Here is a 23,686-nt window from a genome sequence, read left to right as displayed (position 1 = left end):
CACATGAAGTCTGGATTATTAAATGCATCATAGGCCATGATCTGTGCAAAACATAAAAATATAACATAAAACTATAAACATTTAACTTATAAAAACATATTAAAATATGCAGCATCACCTACCTCAAGAATGTTGGTCGGGTGAATTATTGGGCAAATTTTCGTACGAATGAACGCACGCACGAACGTTCCGGACTTGGCACCTTGCACTGTTGATTTCCCACAACACTTTGCAAATCCAGCCACTTCCTGTTATTTTTTTCTGTCACGCGAGTAAGATGTCACAGTGAAGAGCCAGTCCAGCCACCTGTGCCAAACCAATGACAAGAGAGGAGATGGAGGTTTTAGTATATATCCTGGAGAGGTGGGATTATGATTGTAGGAGGGCTCATTACAAATGCCAGAATGCGAGGAAAAATCGTATTTTAGAGAAGGTGCAGCGGAGAATAAAAAGAGAGTTTGGTGTCTATCGATCCAAAGACCAGTTGCGGAAAAGGTGGTCTGATTTAAAAAAGGGTAAGAAAGACGTATTGGATGCGTTACTGCGTTGTATCGCCAAAAAATGTAAGTATAAATTTTTTCTGTTTGTAAATTTTAGTTTTGTAATATTATTCTTTTCAGGTAATATAATATTTTTGGAAATTATCTTGTATTTGTATTTTTTTATATATATTTTTTTAATTATTAGTATATTTGTTATTATTGTATGTTGTTATGCATTTTTTATGTCAATTTTTTGTTCTGTATTTGTTTTTATGCATTAGGACGCTGTGCTCGGGAGGTAGGTGGTTTCCCCTGCAGAGGAGGTAGTGGAATCTGTGGTGGATCTGTATTGACCCAGGTATGTACCAACATTTTAGAGAGGTACGTTGCATAATATTGTGTGTAATTAAACTTTTTATTTTTGTTTGCTCTTAAAGTTCCAGGGGGAGAATGAGAAAGTCCTAAGCATCCATATATTGTTCATGCAAAACTCTCTCATATCCATGTGTCGGCTTCACAATATATGTGTACTTAATATTCTTCTTTTTATTTCTACACAGATGTTGTTTCCCAAAAAAAAAGTGTGGATGGCCAAACTCGAGGCCATGGACCAGAAATGGAAGGCTGTGGCCAAGATAGTGCAACATGCATGAAGGGACCTGCCTGCCCTTAAAAAAGACATAATGACAAAAACTTTTTAGGAACTTTTAGATTATTATTTATTTTTTATTATAATTTTTTTATTTCTTTAATAAAAATATTTTTATAAAAAAAATTTGTGTGTGTGTGTCTTCCAACACTACACAGGCTTCAGCATTGGACACTTCTGGGTGTGGAATACCTTCTTTGGCTGACCCTTACATTACTATGATGTCTTGCAGTGTCATTGATGCCAACAAAGGAAATCTTATCATATAGAGATACATACGGCATCTAATACTTCCAAAAATGTCATATGCTAAAGAATTTTCAGCCAGGGTAGTGCTTAAAGACAGCAGATTCTGACAACATAGAGGGCATCAGAGGTAAGTGTTACCCTCCGTAGCTTTATATTTTCAGTTAGAAAACTGTCCAAAAAGGGTTTCTATTTATAAACCATGTGTTATTAAGAGCATGTTGAACCTGAACCTTACTTTTAATCCCAAAACTTTTTATTTTTTCTGACATAATTAAAAAAAAACCTGTAAAAATAAAAGATAGTATTTGCAAATTTTTATGTTGCACAAAATTTGTGCATCTGTTTCTAATAAAATACAAAAAAATTTTACTAAAATTTAGCAAACAAAGCCATCATAAAATAGGGAAACAGACATTCCCACGAAGGAATGTTTGAAGGAATTTCTGATTTCCTGTTTTATAAATAAAGCTTAGTGTTACCATTACATAATGACATTAGAAATAATCTTCTCCCTCGTGTGTACGCTTATGGTCATATGATGAAGCCACAGTGCACCCCTTGTTGGCACAGAGGATGGGGACATATCTCTGTGTGACCATAGAGCTCCATTATGTAAGGCTATGTACACAGGTGCAATAATTATCATTGAAAAGGATCTTTCACAATCCTTTTTCAACGACTAACGACTGCACGATGCATGAACGTTCTGTACATACAGCACCGTTCTGCTCTATGGAGGGGGGGATGATGGTATTGGCACCCTGCTTCGTGCTCTCCCCCTTTACTTCCATCAGGATCGTTAGTCGTCCATTGTCCGTGGATCTGCCAGGACGGTCATTAGGATGATGGACGATGAGTGTTGTACACACTCCAGATTCTCTTTCGATATCGCCCCTGAGACAATTATCAGATAAGAACAATTGCAAGTGTGTAGCTAGCCTTAGTCAAAGCTTTCTGGTCAGCAAGAATCACAAGGTTAGGTGATTGGAAAGCTAAGGCTTTAATTTAGGAGGAGATCCTTGTAGAGAGGCTACTGCTTCCACACAGAAAGCAGGGTCCCTTTTCACGGGACACCGGCAAGACGGGATTTTCCATTCAGGTTGTGGCTGATTTTTTAGGAAAACAAACTGCAAGACTTTGCACACCTTTAGTTTTTTAGTGCACCTCTTATGTATTAGCTAAGTATACTGAGTTTTTATTTGTACTGCTCTGACAAGTCTAATACAGTTTTACAATGCCATGCAGGTTGGCCAAGTCACGTGACAATGCAGAGCTCTGTGATAGACAAGAAGACTGACCAATGCCGCCGCTCCGGGAATCACGACATGCCCGCCCCCCTCGCGTTCTACTTCCGGTTCTGTAACTTCCTCTCATATTCGCCTTGTGTCGGGCCTTGGAAGGGAATGTCGGTGTATTGGCTGCGGGTGTGAGCTACGCTCGTCTGTCAGGTGTGTAGCCGCTATCCTGACAGGAAGCAATGTCTGATGGATATCCTGTTTATAGCGCTGTGCTTGTTATGTTTGTGTTACACACTGATGATGCTGCGTTCATTATCGTTAGATTCGCCTCATGAATGGCTTACTTGGTTCTTGCTGTGCCTAAACCTTCCCATCACGGTTCAAATATTCTATATTGTTGATGAATAAAGGCTTTTCTGTCATGTCCGCCATTATCATCCAGGGGAGATGCAGCATTTATAGGCTGTGTGTTCAGGAGTCATTGCAGACATTTTATCTTCAAGTCATTAGGTGCTCCAATGTAAGTCCAGCCTGTGAATACGATGTATACTTACCCCCTCCATGGTGTAGATCCATGGCAGCTGTGGTCATGTGACCATTCCATGTTTGTGGAATGCCTCCCCCCCCCCCCTGTCATGTGATGTGCTCCCACCAATCATCTCCTACATCCTGTATGGAAGCAAAGGTTAGCTAAAAACATGCCAGGGAATGTCGCATACCTGCTGCAGCCACACATCTCTGGCACATACAGATAAAGCTCAGCCTTTTGCAATTGTTATATCTCTTCCTTAATGTAATTACCTCATACTAATATATAATAAGTTATAAATATGTTTTATATTTCTTCCTTTGGTAAGACTCCCCATTACTTGTCTAAGGTGAAGTTATAGGAAGTATGTTATCCCGTAGTTTTCCCTGAAATAAGGCCTGTATGTAATATTTCTATTCCCCTTCCAGCACAGACTCAGAATGTACTCCTTGTTTTTCGCATTGTTAGAGCAGAACTAATCCTTCGCCCAATCCCCTGTCCCGCCATCTTTTTTTTATTCCGTTTATGGATGATCCTTGGCCGTCTTGATTGGTTATATCAGCCATGCTGGGTCTCCCTGGCAACCAAAGCTGTGCAAGTGACCAGGCAGGTAAGCGGCTTTATTAAAGAAGGGACATCGCCCGTCTCCCTGCAATAATGACCCTGATTATAATGACTCGGCCACAATGGTCACGTTAAATTGGGGGAGACTACAAGACTTACAGTGAACAAAACATCACAGGGGTTCTAATCCATTTTAAAATCGAGAAAAACTACTTTTAGCTATTCCATCTGTCTGTTGTTTCATTTCACTATTATTACACAGTATTTATATAGCACCATCATATTACGCAGCACAAAGTCCATTGTCACATCACTAACTGTCCCTCAAAGGACCTCACAATATCCCTACCATAGTCATATGTCAATTTTGAGGGCAAGCCAATTAACCTTACTACATGTTTTTGGGATGTGGGAGGAAACCCACACAGAAAGGGGGAGAACCTGCAAACTCCATGCAGATAGTGTCCTGTCTGAGATTCAAACCTGGGACCTAGCGTTGCAAAGGCAAGAGTGCTACCTCTGAGCCACCATGCTGCACAATGAGATAGAATATTGTATGTGTGTGATGTGTTTTTAGACTTCTGACCCACAATATTGATCAGGGCAGTCAGTGGAGTACAACATTCGCAGAAGATCTGCCCGTGTGTGCCAGGCTTTCATATTCAGCATCTTTCACAGGCTGGGTTTGGATTATTTGGTGCACTTGTCCACAAGTTCTCTTCAAAAGACCCTCTGAATAAATTGAAGTCTCCCTGATGTAGGAAAGAAGTAAATACCTGACAGTATCTATCTTAGCTTTTTTTTTCTTTAAATATGTTTAGAGTGGAGTTGCAGTTTAAGATCCATTTTATCCAGTGTTAAAAATGTTCTGGTTGTCTTGCTGTACCAGTGACCCACATTACTAGTGTGCATATAGCAAGAGTTTCAGCTTTGTTTTACAAACCACGCTTCATATTTTTTTTTTTCCAGTATTAAAACCAATGACAGCCAAGTAATAGAATTTCCAGAAGTCAGCAGTGGCAGCCTTACATGTTTTCCTTTTACTTAAATTACAGCGATATATTTTTGTGGGCCAGAAGAGATTACAGATCCATGAGGAGATTTCATGTAGGTTAAAAATTCTCTGAATGGGTATTCGGTTCTTTTTCCTTTGTTTGCCATAGAGGGAACCCCTAAGCCGCTGCTTCTTTATGCTTGCAAGAATATTGTAGTAGATCTGTCATGACATCAGTGCTCTCTGTAAAGCCCTGTACAGAAGTCAGATTTCTGTGGCTGGAAATGATCTTTTGTGATGGTTTTCAGTGACAGATGAATAAATGAGCGTTGTACACACAGGGCTGTTTTGCTCTATGGAAAGGGGAGCACAAGCAAGCGTTACCCAGCGCTGCTCTCCTCCAATGCAAAATCCAGGGGTCAATCATTAACTCACCCTGGTAAATAATGTCAGGGGGCCACATGCTAGATTTTCAGCATTGGTCTCTGGTGACAATCATCTGCCTTGTGTATGTAGCTCAAGATAGCCGCATACTTTACTGTATAATCTGCTTTACTGTCCTTTAACCTCCCTAGAGGTAACCCCGAGTGTGACTCGGGGGTAGAAAAAAGTTGTAACCCCGAGTCACACTCGGGGTATGTTAACCTATGGGAAGGTTAGTAAATAGAGCGCTTACCTGATCCGCCGGCGTTTAGGTATAATATATATATAGCAATAAATGTAATGCTTAGTGAGCTGACTAAAAAGAGATTAATAGCAGTTATGATTTAGAAAATATGTTAGTTTATACTTCCCACGCTTTCAAAGTGATTTTGGAATTCAGTAAACACTGGTCCACGCGAGTGATGCCGCTACTACAATTCCCGGGTTTACTTGCGTCTATAGAACAGTCCAATGCGGGGCCACGCATAGGCAGAGAGGCCGCTGGTCTATGGAGGCGAGTGATGCCAGATATTGTAGTAGCGGCGGGACAGCTGTAATTAATTTTAGAAATTTTTGGGGGGGCAAAAAAAAAAGGACGTTTCGGGCCAGATTTGATTGATTTTGACACCCCTGATTTACAGCAACCATTATTGCAAGTTTGTAGCATTGTTAGTACATTTACATTTTGAGGTGCAGTTTTTATTTAGTGAAATTACATTTTCTTTCTGGAGCTCAGTAACAATCCAAGTAGCTGGCAATACAAGGTTACTACAAAAAAGTGTTTTACGTTTATAGAGATCAAAAGTTCATTGTCTTACACATTGTTGTGTAACTTTTTTTTCCTCGAAATACTTCATGAAACCCACAGATGTGCTTTCTTTACCAACAAGAAGGAGTGATTATAATATTTTAATTGACTTTCCACTCCCTGCTTGCGAAGATGATCTGACAATTCTTTCCATAGACAGCGGTTGATACCTGGTACTTCCACAACGGTACTCATGGTTCATCTTATTACAATGTTCCTTCACTTGGAGTTACTGAATATTTGTGCATGATCACTGAACCTTGTTATACAACCGTGCTATATTTGTTTTGTTTCCCAGCTTGTTTTCTGCGGTAAGTGAAGACGACTGTAAAAGAAGCAACATTTTGCAATGCAGAATGAACAAACATTATTGTTGGGAAGATTGGTCATATTACTATATTTATTTTTACAGATGATTGTCAGTATATAAGTTTACATACAAGTCAAGCTATAAAAGGTCAGTTAAAGACAATTATTTTTAAGTATTTTCTTTATGCAAACTATTTTTTATAAAGTATTTTCAAAATCTATATACTACCTATTGTTATATATACTTTATTCTGTTCTTGTGATGACTGTTAAAACCAATACTAAAATTAGATTAAAATTGACTGCATTTTTGTAATCTTTGTTTTGAAATATAATCATATCTTAGACAGAAATTGATACTTATACAGTTAAGTATAGTGTAATTCCTAAAGTAATTGCTTATGTTGATATTGTGACTGAACTGCAAAATTTACAACCATGTGGTCATTTGTAATGCTATAAGTTTCTAATTTAATAAAAAAAACACAGTAACAGAATGGAAGGATTGTTGTAGAACAGAGGTCAGCAAACTCCGGCCTTTAGGCCAGATACAGCATAGCTGGTAGTTTGTTCCGGCCTATTGCCCCCTGGCCGATCTGTCCTAATGTGGGCCGGCAACCCGCGGCTTCAGAGCCTCCTCTTGCTGTGGCTCTCTGAAGGGAATTCCCTCTCCTCCGCAATGCATATGGAGGAGAGGGAATGTTCCCTATTTACCCCAGCGGCGGAAGTGTTATTTTCGGCTGGGGTAAATAGGGAACATTCCCTCTCCTTTGTATGCATTGCGGAGGAGAGGGAATTCCCTTCGGGGGGCGCCCCTGGTGGAGGGTGGAGCCATTAGGTCGGGACTCGAGAGGGAGTCCGGCCTAGTGTGCTCCTGCCAACCCCTGAAATGGCCTAGTGGCCAAAAAAGTTTGATGACCCCTGTTGGTGGTTGCTGGTTTCGGAATATATATGGAGTGTGTATGGGATTGGAGATTTATATAGATAGATAAACTGAGTAATAAAGTTATTTTACCTAATAGGAGACTAGTGACAATTTCAGACTAGAGGAGGAGCACAAATAGAAGCTGTAATAATATCATTAATATAGTTATAATGTCTGTGTTTGTTTTTGTAAAGCAGCTTGTAAATTAATACCCACAGTTATGATGAGACAAGCTGTTGTGAACATGCACTTTCTATTTTTTGCAGGGTCAGGCTGTGTAAATATTTGAAAAAATGGGGAGATCAAATTCAAGGTCTCATTCTTCAAGATCAAAATCTAGGTCACCATCATCTTCTCGATCAAGATCGCATTCCAGGAAGAAAAGATACAGGTAATAAAATCTGGACTTAACTTGAATTACATCATGGTATTATTTCCAGAGAACATAATGGGCTATATATATATATATATATATATATATATATATATATATATATATAATATTAAAGTGTCCCTGTCTTTTGATTGTGTGTTTCAAATGACTGGCCATTGCAGATATTTGACTTTCCCAGGTGTGTCTGGTGCACGCTGTGATTCCTCCTGCTGGCTTTTATGCACAGTACCCAATCAGCAAATTTCTTTTGAATGCTTAAACCTCTAAACAGTAGTCACTGCTGTACTGATTTCAGATAAGTCCTTTGCACGTCCTCTTTGACCCTGACCATGCTCTCGTCTCTGGCAAAATAATGATTTCCTAAGTTTCTTAAAGTTCTGGGGAATTTTGCATATTAAAGAAATTTAGATTCAGGCACTTGTTTTCATCTAGTGTGTTTGCTTTCTTTCACCACCCTATTACCACACTTTAAGGTACATGGCTAAAGTATACTTGTCATTTTAATTTGTTACAAATTTTAGTTCCAGATCTCGGTCAAGAACCTACTCCCGGTCACGGAGCAGAGAGAGACCCTATAACAGAGATTACAACCGAGATTTCCGAAGAGATTACAGAAATAATAGAGGAATGAGGCGCCCCTATGGCTTTAGGGGAAGAGTAAGAGGTTATTACCAAGGAGGTGGAGGCAGATATCACCGAGGTGGTTACAGGCCAACATGGAACCGTAGGTATTCACGTAGTCCTCGGCGTGGTCGGTCTCGCTCCAGAAGCCCAAAGAGAAGATCTGCATCATCTCAAAGATCTAGAAGCCGATCTCAGAGATCGTACAAGTCCTCACATTCGGCAAGATCATCCACCTCCCGTTCTTCTTCACGTTACAGCAAGTCGCCAGTAAGAAAATCTCGTACTTCTCAAGAAAAAGCTAGACAAAAAAATGAAGGGGCTAATAAATCAGAAAGTCCTACAAATGAAAAATCGTGCGATGAACATAAAGATGCTTTCGACCCCTCTGAACCAATAGACGAACTTGGCAAAGAACTTGATTTGCATGGTGAGAGTTGGGCAGGACTGTCTGCATACGAGAACAGTCCAAGGTCACCTAGCAGTCCTTCGCAAGTGGCCTCACCACCCAGTCAGAGCTCTTCCCAGTCTGACTGTCCAATTCTCAGTGTGGTTCACTCGGGTAAGGATACCTTGTCCCAAAATTCGCATTCCATAGCACACAGTCCTGAAAGGTCAGTTTCGGGATCTGCTGGCAATAGTTCAACACGCTACAGTCCTTCCCAGAACAGCCCATTTGACATCCCATCTCAAAAGAGTCCAGCAAAGACTGTGCTATCCCAGCATCCTTTACGTGATGAAGGACACTCCCACTACTCGCTGTATGCAGATGAAATAGAACAAGGAACTGCTAAGGGTTCAAAGATACCTAAAAGGTGAGAAATAATCTTCATCTAGGTATAATCTCCCACTGAATAAATTGTCATGAATATATTAGGATTATAGACGTTTCATTGTGGGGTAATTTTAGGGCTGAACTCCAGGCAACTAATCTGAAAGCAGACAAAACACACTTTATTTTATTCTGGTAAAAGATTTCTGTACAGTGGTGTTTTTTATGTAAATTCTGTATCTTTGACAGGCAAAACAGCTGGGAGAGGGACACTTTCTCTGTTTTTTAGGATTACATTAGTGTCTTCTCTGTCCATTCTGCATCCTGCTGATTGAGCATTTTTAGCATCAGCAACACACAGATAAGCTTTCATTTCAACTCTTCTCTATCCTTTTGTCCTTGTTGCATATGGCAACGCAACAGAGCCTAAATATCCACTACTTCTGTCTCATTTAGTTTTGAGTGCTACTATTCATTGAAAGATGGGAGTTTATCAAGAAAGATTAGGTACACATGTACATTAGTTTTTTTGGTATATTTGTTTAGAGTTTAGAGTTGACCTCTGGCCCCTAAAAACAATACTGACTCACACCGGCAGGAAAAAAACAGCCAACACCCAGCAAGCTGAGATGTTGGTAGGTATGCTTGTCCGTAGCCACAGATCATAAACCAGTGCCAGTGTGATGACTACCAACTGCACTCCAGGGCCCTTTGGAGACCAGCATGAAGGGTGACTTATGGTGACCAATCATCACAACTGGAACACAGTTGTTCGAATTCGGAGAGGAAAATTGCAGCACTGTAGATTAAAGCATCACAGTGTACCAGCTCACCCTGTTGCAATCAAAAATGAGCAACAGACTTGTTATGTTCAGATGGTGGTTTAAAAGCAAATGTGTTTTTTTCCCCCTAACAAGAGCTTTCTGATACTTTCTAGCTGGCATTATTTTAATTGTCTTGTAAAGGTGTTGATAAACTAAATCTTGTTTTATATCTACAGGTATACAGATGAAGAGCATAGGTTATTTCCCATTGAACGAATAAACGTTAGAGAGAAAGACAACCAAAAAGAAAGAGTATTAGATAAGTCAAAATCAGAACCAAGCAAAAGCTGGGGCAGTTCAGATGCTTTAGACTATTTCTTTGAAAAAGAGCCAGTTAAAACTCAATTCCTTACTCATTCTGAAAACGAAGAGGAAGTTGAGGATTATAGGCAGTTCAGGAAGGCTGTGTTAGCTGATCAAGGCAAAGGTTTTTCCTCTTCATCCCATTGGATCCCTGAAGAGGAAGGGGCAAAGTATAAGTCCAAGACTCCCACAAAAGTGGCTAAAGAAGGGGAAAAGAACAGGGAAAGTAAGGGACATAAAGTGTCCTCTAAAGAAAGACATAAGGAGGATGATCGAGATATTGATAGGCCTCTGGCTAAAAAAGATTCCAAGTCACCAGAACCAGTGATATCTGAAAAGATAAAAGATCCATTTAGTTACAATCTATCATTACAGCAGAGTGATGACCTGAAAGAAAATATAGTATTTAGGGAGGAAAGTCCACTTAGGATCAGGATGGTAGCAACAGAGTCTCGCCGCCCTGAGGTCAAGCTCCGGATAATGCCCGTACCCCTTGATGATGCCAGGTAATGAGAATTGTATTTTTTTTTATAGGTGGATCATTTTAAAATTTATTGTTTAAGTTAAGTAATATTTCCTTGTTTTGCCATGTGATAAAGGCCATCAACTCTGGCAAATGACCGCCTGCTAGCCAGTACCCTTGTACATTCAGTCAAGAGACAGAAAGATTTCAGATCCATCTTTGACCATATGAAGATGCCCTTCTCCAGCAAAACATCCCCTGAATCATTTATCTACCATGTTGTGGCTTTGGTACAGTTCGTCAAAGGTAAGCAAATTTTCGATCTTCAAAATCGTATTTTTTTTATTTTAGTGGTCATGGTAGCAGGTAATAGTAACCTTAGAAATATTCTTGTCAAAAGACAGTCACTTAGCCCAATGAGGATAGCCCGCCACCCCTGGAACACAGGAGCTGCGTTATTTAGGACATTATCAAACATTTGTGATATTTAGCAGTCGCTAAGTGTACATATCTTAGTGGTCCACTTAGAAAACCATTACCTACGTACATGTGGGTCATGTTTCGGTTCTGCCATTTCCATTATTGGAAGTTGGCAAGTTGCTTTATATACATGCTCTACTTTTACAAATAAATTGCGTATTTACAAAAAAATATTTACCTCATATGATTTGACACAATGATAAGATTTAATGTTATCCTATTATTTTGTATGCTTTGGAATCTGTTGATGTACAGTGCTTAACAGTATGAAATCTATCCTATTATATAATGTAGTTCTCTTTAATCCAAGGAGTAGCCCAGATCCATTATTGTTAGGTTCGAACGTTTGGAAGATTTTTCTTGAAGAATACAGTAGGCAATAGAATAAGCTGGTTTTCTGGGTGCAGTGGCTGTGGAATGTAACGCTGTCAGCTACTTTTAGTTTCAATACATAACTCCATTTACATAAATGTTACTGTACTATATGTACTCACTGTGTTAAAACAATGGGGAAATGGCTTAAAAATTGAGAATGTGTTGGTTGCCTTTGGATTGTTTTAGATTTACCTAAAAAGTTAGACATTGGCTTAGTGGAACATTCTGTAACAAGATATTTGTGGAGACCTTTAGTGTATTTAAACTGATTTGTATGCTAAACTTATTTTTGTGTTACTGCTGAAGTCTTTGGATTAAACTGTTTGCATTTGAAGTAAAGCTGTGTTCACAGAACAATCTGTAAACTAATCAGAACTTAAAGGAGGCTTCCTGCTGACCTAGAAATATTAGTTGCCTAGTTGTCTTGTTATTTCAATGGTTTCAGTACTTATAGTTACTTAGCCTGGAATAGGCATACATCAGAGTCCTACATCTGCATATTAGAGAAAATACTAAAGCTATGCCGAGGTCTGTACAATGTTCTGTTACTAGCAGTCATCTAAATGGGGGGCTACATTATTAGTGTTTGGGCTGCAGCTATCCTTTCATTACAGAATTATGAAAATGTCAATTCAAAAGTTAGCGTTCTGTCTTACTCTGGACTTTGCTATTAGTTATGACCACTTTAAGGATAAATAATTTTACAGCTGCTGATATGCTTTTGAATGATAGTTTGCTTTTGGTCTCCATAGATGCCCTGCAGCACCCACCTGGTATTACAAATGTATGGACATTACTATTGTCAATCACCTATTGAAAATACAAGTTATCTGGTTTTAATGGCTCTTAGTTCCTAAACAAGTATGCAGAATATGTCTAGTAAGAATCACATTCATCTGGGCTTGTTCTTGTAATATTGGCGGGTAACATTTGGAAGCTACAAATCATCTTTAATATTACAAGAACAAGTCTAGTTTACTGTGACTATTACATATACAAAGCACTGTATGAATGGGAAGCATCACAGCAGATGCAATGTGTAGCAAAACCATTCATATTTTGGATCATTTATACTTCCTTAAAACCTTCTCATTTTATTTATGAATCTAATGCATTCCAGGTGCATGAAACCAAAAGAGGGTTTAGTCTATAGGTGTTGTAAGCTTTGGGTTGTGTAAGAATGGGGTGTACAGAAATTTTGAAGTATTTTCAAGGCATTGAGTCAGCTTGAAGTCTCTTACAGCATCATTCAGCTTCAGTATGGGCAGGTGACCCAGGAGTCTTAATGGGAGTAATGACTTCAAGTCTCTTTGCAGAGGTTCACAACATTCTGTTGGTTTAGACTTTACATGTCTGGAAGACTTGCCCCTCGTTTGTTTTGATGCACCAGGGAATTATTTAAACTGAACATTCAACTGGACTGAGGGTAAGCATGTCCAGTATAGGCCCAAAATGCTCTGATATGTCATTACTTGTGTATTCAGTGACATTGTGCATAAACTATGGCAAACATAGAGAATCCAGGGTTAACGTTAGTAAAGTGATTTTTTTTGTTTCTTTGAATTACTGTACTGAGAAGTAGAGTGATCCAGAGAAAAAGATTTATCCCTAACTAATCTGGGAAAGTCACACTTCTTTTTCACTGTTGTCATGTTTGTGAATATAATCCATTTTGTTTACCATGACCTAGAAGTGCCCAGTGTTGATTTCTTTTTCATTATGACTAGGTCCTGGAAAATATTTTGAAATGGCACAATATAACCAAATAAAGTATACTGTTGCTGATGCAAAAAAAATGCCAAACATTCTGAATTACTAGCTCCAAAAAATGTCCTGAGTATACTGGGATTAAGCTTGAAGCACTAGCCTTTTAGTGGCTTTTTCCAGGTGTATTGCTTGATATTGAGGCTTTTGCTGGATGCTGGGCGGTAAGTTAATAAAGCTGTTTGTATTATATAAAAGAAGAAAGCTTTCTTCACCTGTTTTTTTTTTTTTTTTTTGTAGTTCATGATATGTTTTCTGATCTATAAAAGAAATCTTTAATTTATTTTTTAGATTTTTAGTGTTTTCGTGTGAACATTGAGTGTGTAACAATGTATGTAGAGAAATGTCAACCAAACATATTTCAGATTAATAAATGTAAAAGGCTGTAACCTTTTTTGTTCTTAACGAACATTTACTTTGTGGATAGTAAAGGAGCAATGGGTTTGTTTATAAAGCACAACACTTTCATACACAATAACTTGATAGGTTTGCTACTTAGATTGAGGGGACAATTAGGGGGCTGTATACAATGATTTCACCCCATGCCCTACATTTCTACATTTGATTTGTAAAAAGTAGACCACTGTGTGGTGTCCCAAAACTTCTCTCTGCCAAACTTTGTCGATGTATGAACTTTTCTAGCTTCGGTATTTTCTGAGACGCAATCTCAGGTCAAGTATGCCATTAAGAGCTTCTGGCTTTTTCCAGGCTTTCCTGATTTGCATGCTTTTTCTAGTCATAACCTGAAAACTATTGAAGCCATTGGATCATGAAGACAGCCATGCAGCTAGTATTTTAACAAAGGTCAGCAGCGTTGCCCTCAATATTTATGCCTCGCAATTCGTAGCTTTGTGCCGCTCACACAACTTTATTTGGCCTCCCATCAGCTCTGCAGGAGCCATGCACAGAAATAATAGCTGGCCAGTCAGCCAATTAAAGGAGTGTGAATTTCAGGCTGAAAAAGCTATTACTAATTGCATGGAGCTTCAAACCTAAACTGCTGTTACTGGCTGCTAATATTATTTGGAAAAGATTCATGAAAAATGTCTTTTAAGAAAAGTTTACAGCAAAGCATGATGCCAAACATACTGAAAAAATATTTTAAATTGGCGATAATGAGTTTTGTGCAGCTTTAAAACAATAGTTTCTGTTACTATATAAGTGTATAATGTGTCTAAAAGGAGACTGTGAAACAATTCTTGTTCCTTACAATTTATTTATTAATATGAACGATTGCTAATTTACTTCTGAAATTAACGGTTGCCTGTCTTTCATTGCAATTCTTTGTCTTCAATATTTAGAATTTCTTACCTAGCTGCATATCAAGAATATTATTGTAAATTGCTGATTGAGTCAATGAATCAAAATGTTAAAACAATGGAAGCATGACTGTCAGGCATCTGCCATTTTCAGAAAGGTCAACGGGATCAGCCTGTGTATTTGCATCACCACTTTCTCCTATTTATTAATAAATATGTAATAAAAAACGGTATCTATTACAAATAGAGGCTAGACATCTGGGTTCAGTAAGGTTTCAGTCACTCACCTGCATGCTTGTTCCAGTCAAAGGACACAAAGTAAACCAAAACAGTAAATATAACTGCTAGAATTCTTGCATTTGCAGTGTAAGTATTACCGGTGACTTCCTACACACCAACTAAATCCAAAACTGAACAAGACATAATCATAAAGCAGTAATGTTGATTAGTGTAAATGTATATGTATTACCTTTAAAATTGAACTTCTTTATTGAAAAGTTCATTGTGTAGCTGTGCACCTATCCACACACAGCTAGGACCTCTCCTGTGTCAGACAATTGCTCATCAACTTCTTCCTGGGATTGCACGTTACATTTCTTTGTTGATACATGGCTTAATTGTAATGCAAAGTGTTCCCAATTTAATTACAGGATGAAATTTTGGTAATAAAATTAGTTTCTGGAAAATGTAGTTTTGCATTTATTCTCCTTTCTATTTTTTGGTGTCACTTTCCCCTCTCCTCCTCCATTGAACCTTCCACTGGCAGAATTCAAAAGAGCTTTCTCCTCTTCACTTACATATTTACGTCCTGACGACGAGCGCTGTACACACGCCAGATTCTCGTCTGATCAGCCCTGGAGCGATTATCGGACGAGGATCATCTGACGTGTGTACATAGCTTAACAATCCATAATACTACTGTTTTCAACATTTTACTTTCTTAATGAATATACCAGGTCTCTCCTGGTCTCTGGCTACTTGTAAAAAAACTCCTTTTTTTTTTTTTCTCACATGGCTATTTGTTGAGTAGCTTTGCAAACATGGTACTTGTTAAACAGGAACTAAACTAAAAACTGACAAATCGCCTAGGCGATTGAGAATTGGGGGCTGTGCTGCACCCTTTTATGTAAAGTGAAAATTCTGAGTTTTTAGGTACGCTTTTAAGTATACATGAAAATAGAACCTATTCTGATATTCCAAACATTTGAACAAAATGTGGGTTGGATGTACATTTTTATGTAATTATTTTAATTAATTGAGGTACAATATTTTTTGGCTTGACTAAAACACTTTCTAAAAAATGGCTTTTCGTTTAAGGCGTAATTACTAATGGGTCAGTGTTTCTCCTCTACAACCAACAGAACATTACTTCAAAGGTGAAGGAAAGACCCTTAATGAGAGATTTGCAGAGTATCAGACTGTCACCGAGGAACGTGTAGACCATTTAAAAAGTCCTGAGATACACAGGTATGTGTTGTATCTAATATAGTTATAATAGAAATAAACTCAAATACTCATACTAAATATCTGCATTGTGAGATCTACTGCTTCTGACTGCAAATCTTAGGAGATCTTCTGTAAGATTTGGTGATTGCACTTCTATGCTGCTCTCTGTTCTCCTCCTTTCTGAAAGCTCTGACCTAAGGAAGTAAAGTCTTGCCTTTACTAAGATGGCCATCTCCAAGCTGAGACACAGTGTAGAACTGTTATGGTGAGTCAGTGGTTAAAAACCTCAGCTGCAAGGAAAACATATCTAATACTGGTGACTGGTGATTTGCCTTAATGTCTAACATGCATTTTGTTCTGATATAGTTTACTTGATTATTTGCCTATACGCAAATTTTTGTGATGTGACATAATCATAAATATCGAAAGTTCTGCAACAAATGCTTGTGAGTACCTGGGAATAATGGATTTGTTTTATGAAGAGGACTGCTTTGTTTTACTACAGTATGAAAATTATGATCTGCAGTAATGTTTGATGAAACATGCAATATATAAATAACTGAAATGGGTAATCTTATCATATTGCTTCCTAATTGACTGTAACGGATATGGGGCCTAGAGGACTTTTGATGTGGTTTAGGTTTTTAATGACCTTTTTTATCTTGATGAATGCAAGTTTGCCTTTAAAACAAATATGCTTGAATGTGAACTCTTTATTACCACCTACCAACCCCCATGTAAAGGTAGTCCCAAGGTTACATATAAGATAGGGGACTGTAGGTTTGTTCTTAAGTTGATATTGTATGTAAGTCAGAACAGGTACATTATTTTAATAAATGCAGGACAGATTTTTGTTTCAACATATTATATTAGGCAGCATGGTGTCCGTTACTGTATAAAATCCTCACTGTGAGTTAATCACAAACAAAGCAAAAAAAAAAAAAACCTTATGGAGCCTAGACATTCATTAACTTCTGGATCAAGCTGTGCTGTTATGTAAAAAGAAACAACTGCAGCGTTTGTATTGGTCATTAAAGAGTAACAAGAGGCTGCAGAAAGAGCTTACCTCCCTAGCATCATCCACAACCTCAGCTGTGTTTAGCAAAAGATTTCTTCTGCAAGTCATGCAAACCGCCCCCTCCAAGCTTCCATCCTGCACACAAGGGAGCAGGAAATCTAGGAGGCGTCCGTATGTCAGACGTCTTTAACCCGGGGACTACCTGTAAAAGGAATAGAAATCCTTCCTCGCTCTGCCTTTAAAGAGAATATTTTTAGGTATGCTATGAATACTTTTTTTTCCTTTTGCATGTCTTATGTTTTTTTTTTTTTTTTATGTTGCTGTAGGAAGATAGAATTTTCTCCTAAAGCCCAGAGAAGACAGACATGTTTTCAGAACGAAGATCAAATCTTGGTTGTAAAGGAAGAGCATGTAAAGGTATACACTTGCGTTATTTTGTTAATAAGGTTTATTAGGAAGACAAAATCCTTGTATAGTTCAGAATGTTAAATTCACTGTAAGGCCATACTGGTCTTTGTGCTGGAAGACCATAACAAATGTAAAATAAATTACTGGCACGAAAAAAAGAAATTTGCTTATTTTAGCATTATATATATTTTTATTTAATATGATATAATACCCTCTGGGCAGTAAGCCAGAGTATGACTCGGGGTAAAAAAAAACAAGTTAAAAGCTGTAGCCCCAAATCAAAGTCGGGGTTGCTAAAAAAAAAAAAGTAAAAAATAAACACTTACCTTGTCCCTTCGGTGTCCTGCCATCCTCTGGCCCCGTCCTCTTCCTTCAGTCTGTCCCCCGGCAAGTGCACTGACGTTCCCGGTGACGTTGGTGCGTACAGCCATCAATAGGGGAGCGGCAGGAATTTCAAATTATTTTGTGTTGCATTCAATTAAGCCTTTGTCTTTTTATCTGTCTAAAAGCAGTACATTGTCTTTCATGAAAATTTATTTTACAGTATAATATATTAGTATGAGTATATTAAATTTAGAAGCACAAAAGCATGTCAAAGTTTTATTAATTTTTGTTTTCTTTTTAATGTATTATTTTGACATGATTTTTTGTTTCAAATTCCTATTATACTCATACTATTATATTATACTGTAAAATAAATTTTCATGAAAGATGTACTGCTTTTTGACAAATAAATCCAGACAGAAATGAACTGCCCAAGAGTTTAAAGTCCAAGAGTCAAAAGAGATGGAAATATATTGTTTGGTTCTGTGTCACTTCAACCCCTACAATATTTACAGGTAGAAAAAAAGCTAAAGAGACATGACAACCCCACTGATGTGAGAAGTGATCGCAAGAAGGAGCACAGTAAAGAACGAGGAGAATCAAAATGCTCCCGGGAATCTAGTGATTCTCGCAGGCGAGAAAAGGTGCAGAAGGACCTGAAAGAATCTAAGGTCTTCAAGGAAGAGAGGTAGGCTTTGACTGTCTTTCGTACCAAACACTGTGACTGCTTTACTTTCCTATTCTTAAAGATTTTTTTAACACCAACAACCACAATTGTTTGTTTTACAGCAAAATTGTATTTGTCTTTTACACGACTAATGGTGGATGAGGACAAAAACTTTGGAATAGCAAGCTAACTGAAAAAAAAATGACAAATTATTGTGTCCTATTGTCCAGGCTACATCAGGAAGTTGGACTTCAATGCTGTGCATTTCTAGAACTCGTTTGTGTAAGAACCCTGGTTCGTTATGCTTGATTCCGCACTTTTTCCACTCATAACACCACAGTGAAAATAACTGATTGCCAATGTTTCTCAATACAATATATTGCAAAGAAGAAAGAATTATACGTTTGAAAAAGGAAAGATTGTAAAAAAAACCGGTTTGAGTGCCTACAAAAATGATAGTGGTAAATGTTGCTACTTGTTTTAAAAGTAGGACCATAGAACGGCAGTTCATGTTTAGGAGTTTTCTATTTTTGTGGCTTGTTGTCCTTGCCTCTAAGTTATGTTTAAATAGGAACTACCTACCTAAAAAAAAATAGAATCCTCAGAACCCTTACCTTTTTAAAAATGCCTGCCAATTGCAGCTTTAGCTTTAAATATGAACAGGCTCTTGGTGTACACTTATAGGCAGTAATAACATGGATAGGGAAATAAGTGCTCCTTTTACATATATGGACCTTGCCTTATGTTCTTTATTGTAAGCAAAATATTTTTGTGTAAAAATAAAAAATTCAATTCCACAAGGCTGATTGGGGTAAAGACTACAACAACTTAAAATACAATTAAAGACTCCTGTATAACAGTCTAAACAAATACTAAATCTGGTCACCATGTATTGTAAAAACCTTCTAAAGAAAACAAAATACTGCAGCTCACAATTGGAGGGTTTCCAGATCCATGACAGTGCTAAATTAGTAAGCAGGACTAGACAGGTTACACACTTGTGAGTCAGTGGTAACAATGATTATTGCCATTTCCCTTCTCTGTTTTTTTCCGCATCCCATTGTAGTGCAATCAGGCACAGTCTATATAAGACTGGCTACTCTAATATGAATTGAAGAACATTGCAGCAATGTTACTATACAATAACAGGAATTTGCATTTAATGGACTTTACTGGCAGGATTACCTGTGATCACTTTGCAGAGGGAGGAAAAGAAAACGGACCTAGCCAGATTACCTAAAGTAAAGTCGGTCTACCCTCATCAATATGGCATGCAGTAACTGGAAATATTAAAAAAACATTCACTTTGACATCACACCAGTTTGCCTTTATGCAAAACATGTCAAGGAACCTTAAATTGGACTTATCACTAAGAATATATGTAAGATGCCATTGTTGAACACATTCTAAGGAATGTATTCAACAGTGGCAGCTTTTTTTTTTTGAGGTCAGAAATGACAGTTTACATCATTCTCGGTAAAATGTCCGCTTTAAGCCTTGTATATTTGATTAACACGCTGTTTGGAGGAATTACTGTGCTGTCAGCATTGATCACGCTACAAGTAGTACTCAATTCTTTTTGCGTATGTTTACTTGTTTTGTACTTGTGTAATTTTTTTAGGTATGTTTAATTTCACTTTTAAGATTTGCTTTTGTGTGTGTGTTTCATTTTCTATTACAGTAAAAAGAGAAAAGAACTTGAGCCATCTCCTTCTCTATCAGATGATGAGAAGGACAATAAGAAGGAAAGCAGAGATGAAGAGTTTAAAGGTCCTTTGGAGCCCAAAGAATATGCAGGTTTTCAAGGAATCAGCAGGCCAAGAGGAACATTTGTAAGTTGTCAAGAACCTTTAATAGTACTTTAAAAGTTTTTTGGCATATGTGTATTTTAATTGTAAGAGAATGCCTTCTTGAGTATTCATAGATTTATTTCTTTTTTTGTGCTCTGTATTTCTAGATAATGTGTGGTATCTTTAAATGATGATTATCTGTGCACCTTTCTGTCAGTTTTCTGTGTGTGTGGAGAAGGAGGGGGATGTTAAAACTGCAGCATATATATATATATTGATTATTATTTTAAACATTGTTGCAGCGACTTCTGCAAAATACAAAACTCAGTACTTCAATAAGAACCAGCATCTCTGAATCACCAACAACAGTTTGCTGTCATGTAAAGGAAGCTATGTATACCTATCCCAGTGCACAGCCTGTGCCCCATATGGGGTAGTTGTAAGCAGCTTCCTGTTGTTTGCTGTTACCATATATTCACTTTAGAGTTTAGGCTTCACATCACAACAGATCAATTATCTGTCATGGTAGAGCTTTGTTTGTTTTGTGGAAGTTCAAAATGTATGGGATGAATTATCTGCTTGGCATACCTATTCTGTGCAATCAAGGGAGAAATACCTAGTTGGAAGCTAGAGCCCAAAACTAAAATGTAATATGTTGAAATTAACAATTTTTAGATGAGGTACCTGCATTGCTTCAAACATACCTGCCTTTTGTACTTCTTCATTAGTTGGGGCCGATAAAATTATTTGTTTATAGGAGGAAGCTCACGAAGAGTGAGATCAAATCAGCAACAATTTTCTGTACTTGCTGAAAATGTTCTAGCCTTAAAAATAAAATGTAACACAGACACCACAACTAGTGAGCTTGTTTTTGGCTTTAGTAACCCTTTAAGAAAAACTTCCCAATTTTATGTTGTGATTCAGAGATTCCCATCTCTGCTATTCTAAATTAGTTGGCACCAACACATCCCCAAAAATCTGCAACTGTTTGAACACCAATGGTTTTGCTGTACTTCATATCCTAAATCTGGATGGAGAGTGTTAAGGCAGTTAAGACAATGAGAGACAGTTGGGATTACCTAGCTGCATAATAGTAAAGTATAAGAAATTATTGTCTGTGTGTTGAGCTTATATAAAGTAAAAGGTATTTAAATTGGCTTGTGGATGTTTTTAGCAACAATCGCTAAAGCAGTACTCAAGCCAGCCTTAAATGCCAACATGTTTCACCCATGTAGGCAAAAGCAACTGTTGCAAAATGTCCCTTTAAAACAGTGCATACTTATGCCTATCCTCCTCCTTGTTAGCTCAGTTTAGCCTCTGATATCAAAGAACATATCCAAAGAAGGATTTAGTTCCCCCCTTTTTATGCAGCAGTGCTGGGGTTTGGTGGTTGGAGCTGAGCAGTCACGTGGTGATAGAGAGGAGGAAGTCTGTCTTGTGTTAGCTCTGACTAAGAACTTATTTTCCTCAGAGGCTGAACCGTAGGGAAGTTAAGTAAAAGTATGTGTTTGGGGGAGTGGGTGTACTTTGCTTAAAGTTTTACTTAACCAACATAAAGACTGGTTGTCTGTCAGTGAAATTGTTATTTAGTACTTTATGGTCACAGATCTGAAATAAGAATGTTCATCAGGAATTCTGACTTCAGTCTCACTTTTTTTGTCCTGGATCAGTCTTTTAGATTAAATAGGTAAACCCAGATACAACTAGTGTACTAATATTCTCTGATCATCAGAATTGGGAACATCATAGTTTTCCCAGTACTGTTTTCCTTAAGAGCAGCACAGGTTGTACGGTTATGTACTATTTTATTACAGTATCGGTTCATTTTTTTTTTTTTTAGTATTTTTTTAATTTGTCAGCAAATGCTATATTGATATATAAGTCAACCAAGCATTTAATATTGTCTATGCCCATACCGAACACTCTGCCAATTAAACCAATTGTTTAGCAGTTTCGAATTAGAGGCAGAGGTCGTGCACGAGGGGTGTTTGCTGGGACAAGTGCTGCTCCTGTGAATACAACGCCAAGTTTCCAAAAACGTCCTAAAGAGGAGGAGTGGGATCCAGAATATACTCCCAAAAGCAAGAAATACTTTCTGGTGGGTGTTCAAGGTTTTACCTTTGCATGAACAGACTACCCACAATGCATTGCATTTTTTTATCACGAGCAGCTGTCTCAGCTTAGGCTTCAATAAAATTAGAAGACAATATGTTCGATGTGTGTCCACAAAATTATCAGATTGCTCAACTTCAAACTAATCAAAAGGATAAGGCTATAGATCAACATTTAAAATAAAATCTTCATAGGAGAACCATTTGTTCTCTGTGTGGAAGCAGTAGTTTTTTCAGCAGTCTTACTTGGCCCATCTAGCGCTCTTTATGCGTCATTGAGGCTTGTTGTTGTCGCAGAACTATTGGTGTGACTTAGCAGATGATGTCTCAAGCCTCTTCAGAGGGACCACTGCTTCCACACATAAATCAAAGTTCTTCTCTGCCGCAGTCTAGCAAGGAACAGTTGTTTCTACTTGGACTGTGGCTGCATTCTACAGAAAAGACTAAGATTTTGAACATCTTTTTGTTCTATTTCTGGGATATATATAATAAGCATATAAACTCTCCTTTGGGCTTTAAATATTCGCTTAGTATAGTACATGTTATGCACGTCTGAATGCTAAAATAAGTTGAGGGTTTGCTTTTATTTTCTTGGAGCTTCTGTAATTTAACATATACATAAATGTTTATTTGACAATAGTCATATCTGTCATAAGGTTTAGATTCATATATTTGGCTTGTTCATCTAGCATGATGACCGAGACGATGGAGTGGATTACTGGGCAAGAAGAGCAAGGGGTCGTGGTAACTTTCAACGTGGAAGAGGGCGATTTCCCTTTAAGAAGTCTGGAAGCAGTCCAAAATGGACTCATGACAAATACCAAGGAGATGGTCTTCTAGAAGATGAGGAAGAAGTATTAGAAGATAGACGCAAAGAGGAGAAGGTGGGTGTTGACAGTGCTTTTGGAAATTATAGGTTTTGTGTAGCTGCTCCTAGGACTGAATTATTGTCCTGTAAATTGTGTGCAGTGTAAGCAGGGAATTTTTTCAACATTTCAAACTCAAAGCTTGCATGTTTGGAAAATAGAAAATTCCCTTAGTGAGATACTAAATATACAAAACTGACCACCAGAGCTTATATAAGGATACATATACATACAGTTCAATTTGGTGCTATTTAAACCAGGAATTATGGACGACAAAAGATTTTATAAACCAGAACTAAAGTTCTACTTTTAAAATTTGCATTCTAGCAGGTCTTTATTTTACAAAGGAACAGGCAATGTCCCTTCTGCAATAAAACATGCTTACTTGCCTGAAAGCTGCCTTTTCTGCTCAGTGTTTGATGTAGGGATATGCTGGGTTTCCTGGGACTGAATGAACTCCTTTGCACATAAACAGGAGTTAGGCTAGGTACACACGTGCAATGGTTCCCGTCCTATAATCGCCTCAGGGCTGATATGGGATAAGAATCTTGCTTGTGTACAAGGCTTATCGTCCGAACAACCATCCTCAGATCCACGGACGATGAACGATCGTAATGGAAGTAAAGGGGGG

The 23,686-nt window shown here is 37.8% G+C and overlaps 1 protein-coding gene across 6 annotated transcripts in view; it reads left to right on the top strand.

The window, feature by feature from the left end:
* Positions 1-2,694: 2,694 nt before the first annotated feature.
* Positions 2,695-23,686, top strand: part of BCLAF1 (BCL2 associated transcription factor 1) — a 23,358-nt gene continuing 2,366 nt past the window's right edge. The window contains exons 1-12 of one of the 6 annotated variants that reach the window (XM_072408940.1): positions 2,722-2,828; positions 6,349-6,393; positions 7,437-7,561; positions 8,086-9,000; positions 9,958-10,590; positions 10,684-10,853; positions 15,787-15,892; positions 17,216-17,306; positions 18,137-18,309; positions 19,970-20,120; positions 22,030-22,176; positions 22,879-23,073. In XM_072408940.1, the coding sequence (XP_072265041.1) occupies positions 7,464-7,561; positions 8,086-9,000; positions 9,958-10,590; positions 10,684-10,853; positions 15,787-15,892; positions 17,216-17,306; positions 18,137-18,309; positions 19,970-20,120; positions 22,030-22,176; positions 22,879-23,073 (2,679 nt within the window). In that variant the 5' untranslated portion in view covers positions 2,722-2,828; positions 6,349-6,393; positions 7,437-7,463. Of the gene's footprint in view, positions 2,829-6,348; positions 6,394-7,436; positions 7,562-8,085; positions 9,001-9,957; positions 10,591-10,683; positions 10,854-15,786; positions 15,893-17,215; positions 17,307-18,136; positions 18,310-18,410; positions 18,583-19,969; positions 20,121-22,026; positions 22,177-22,878; positions 23,074-23,686 lie in introns of those variants that run through there. The other 5 variants (XM_072408936.1, XM_072408937.1, XR_011920373.1 and 2 more) reach the window with 5 other exon arrangements.

Source organism: Pyxicephalus adspersus, chromosome 4, assembly GCF_032062135.1.
Source record: "Pyxicephalus adspersus chromosome 4, UCB_Pads_2.0, whole genome shotgun sequence".
Classification (NCBI taxonomy): Eukaryota; Metazoa; Chordata; class Amphibia; order Anura; family Pyxicephalidae; genus Pyxicephalus; species Pyxicephalus adspersus.
Note: the sequence above shows the minus strand (reverse complement) of the source record. Positions and strands in the feature narration are given on the sequence as shown.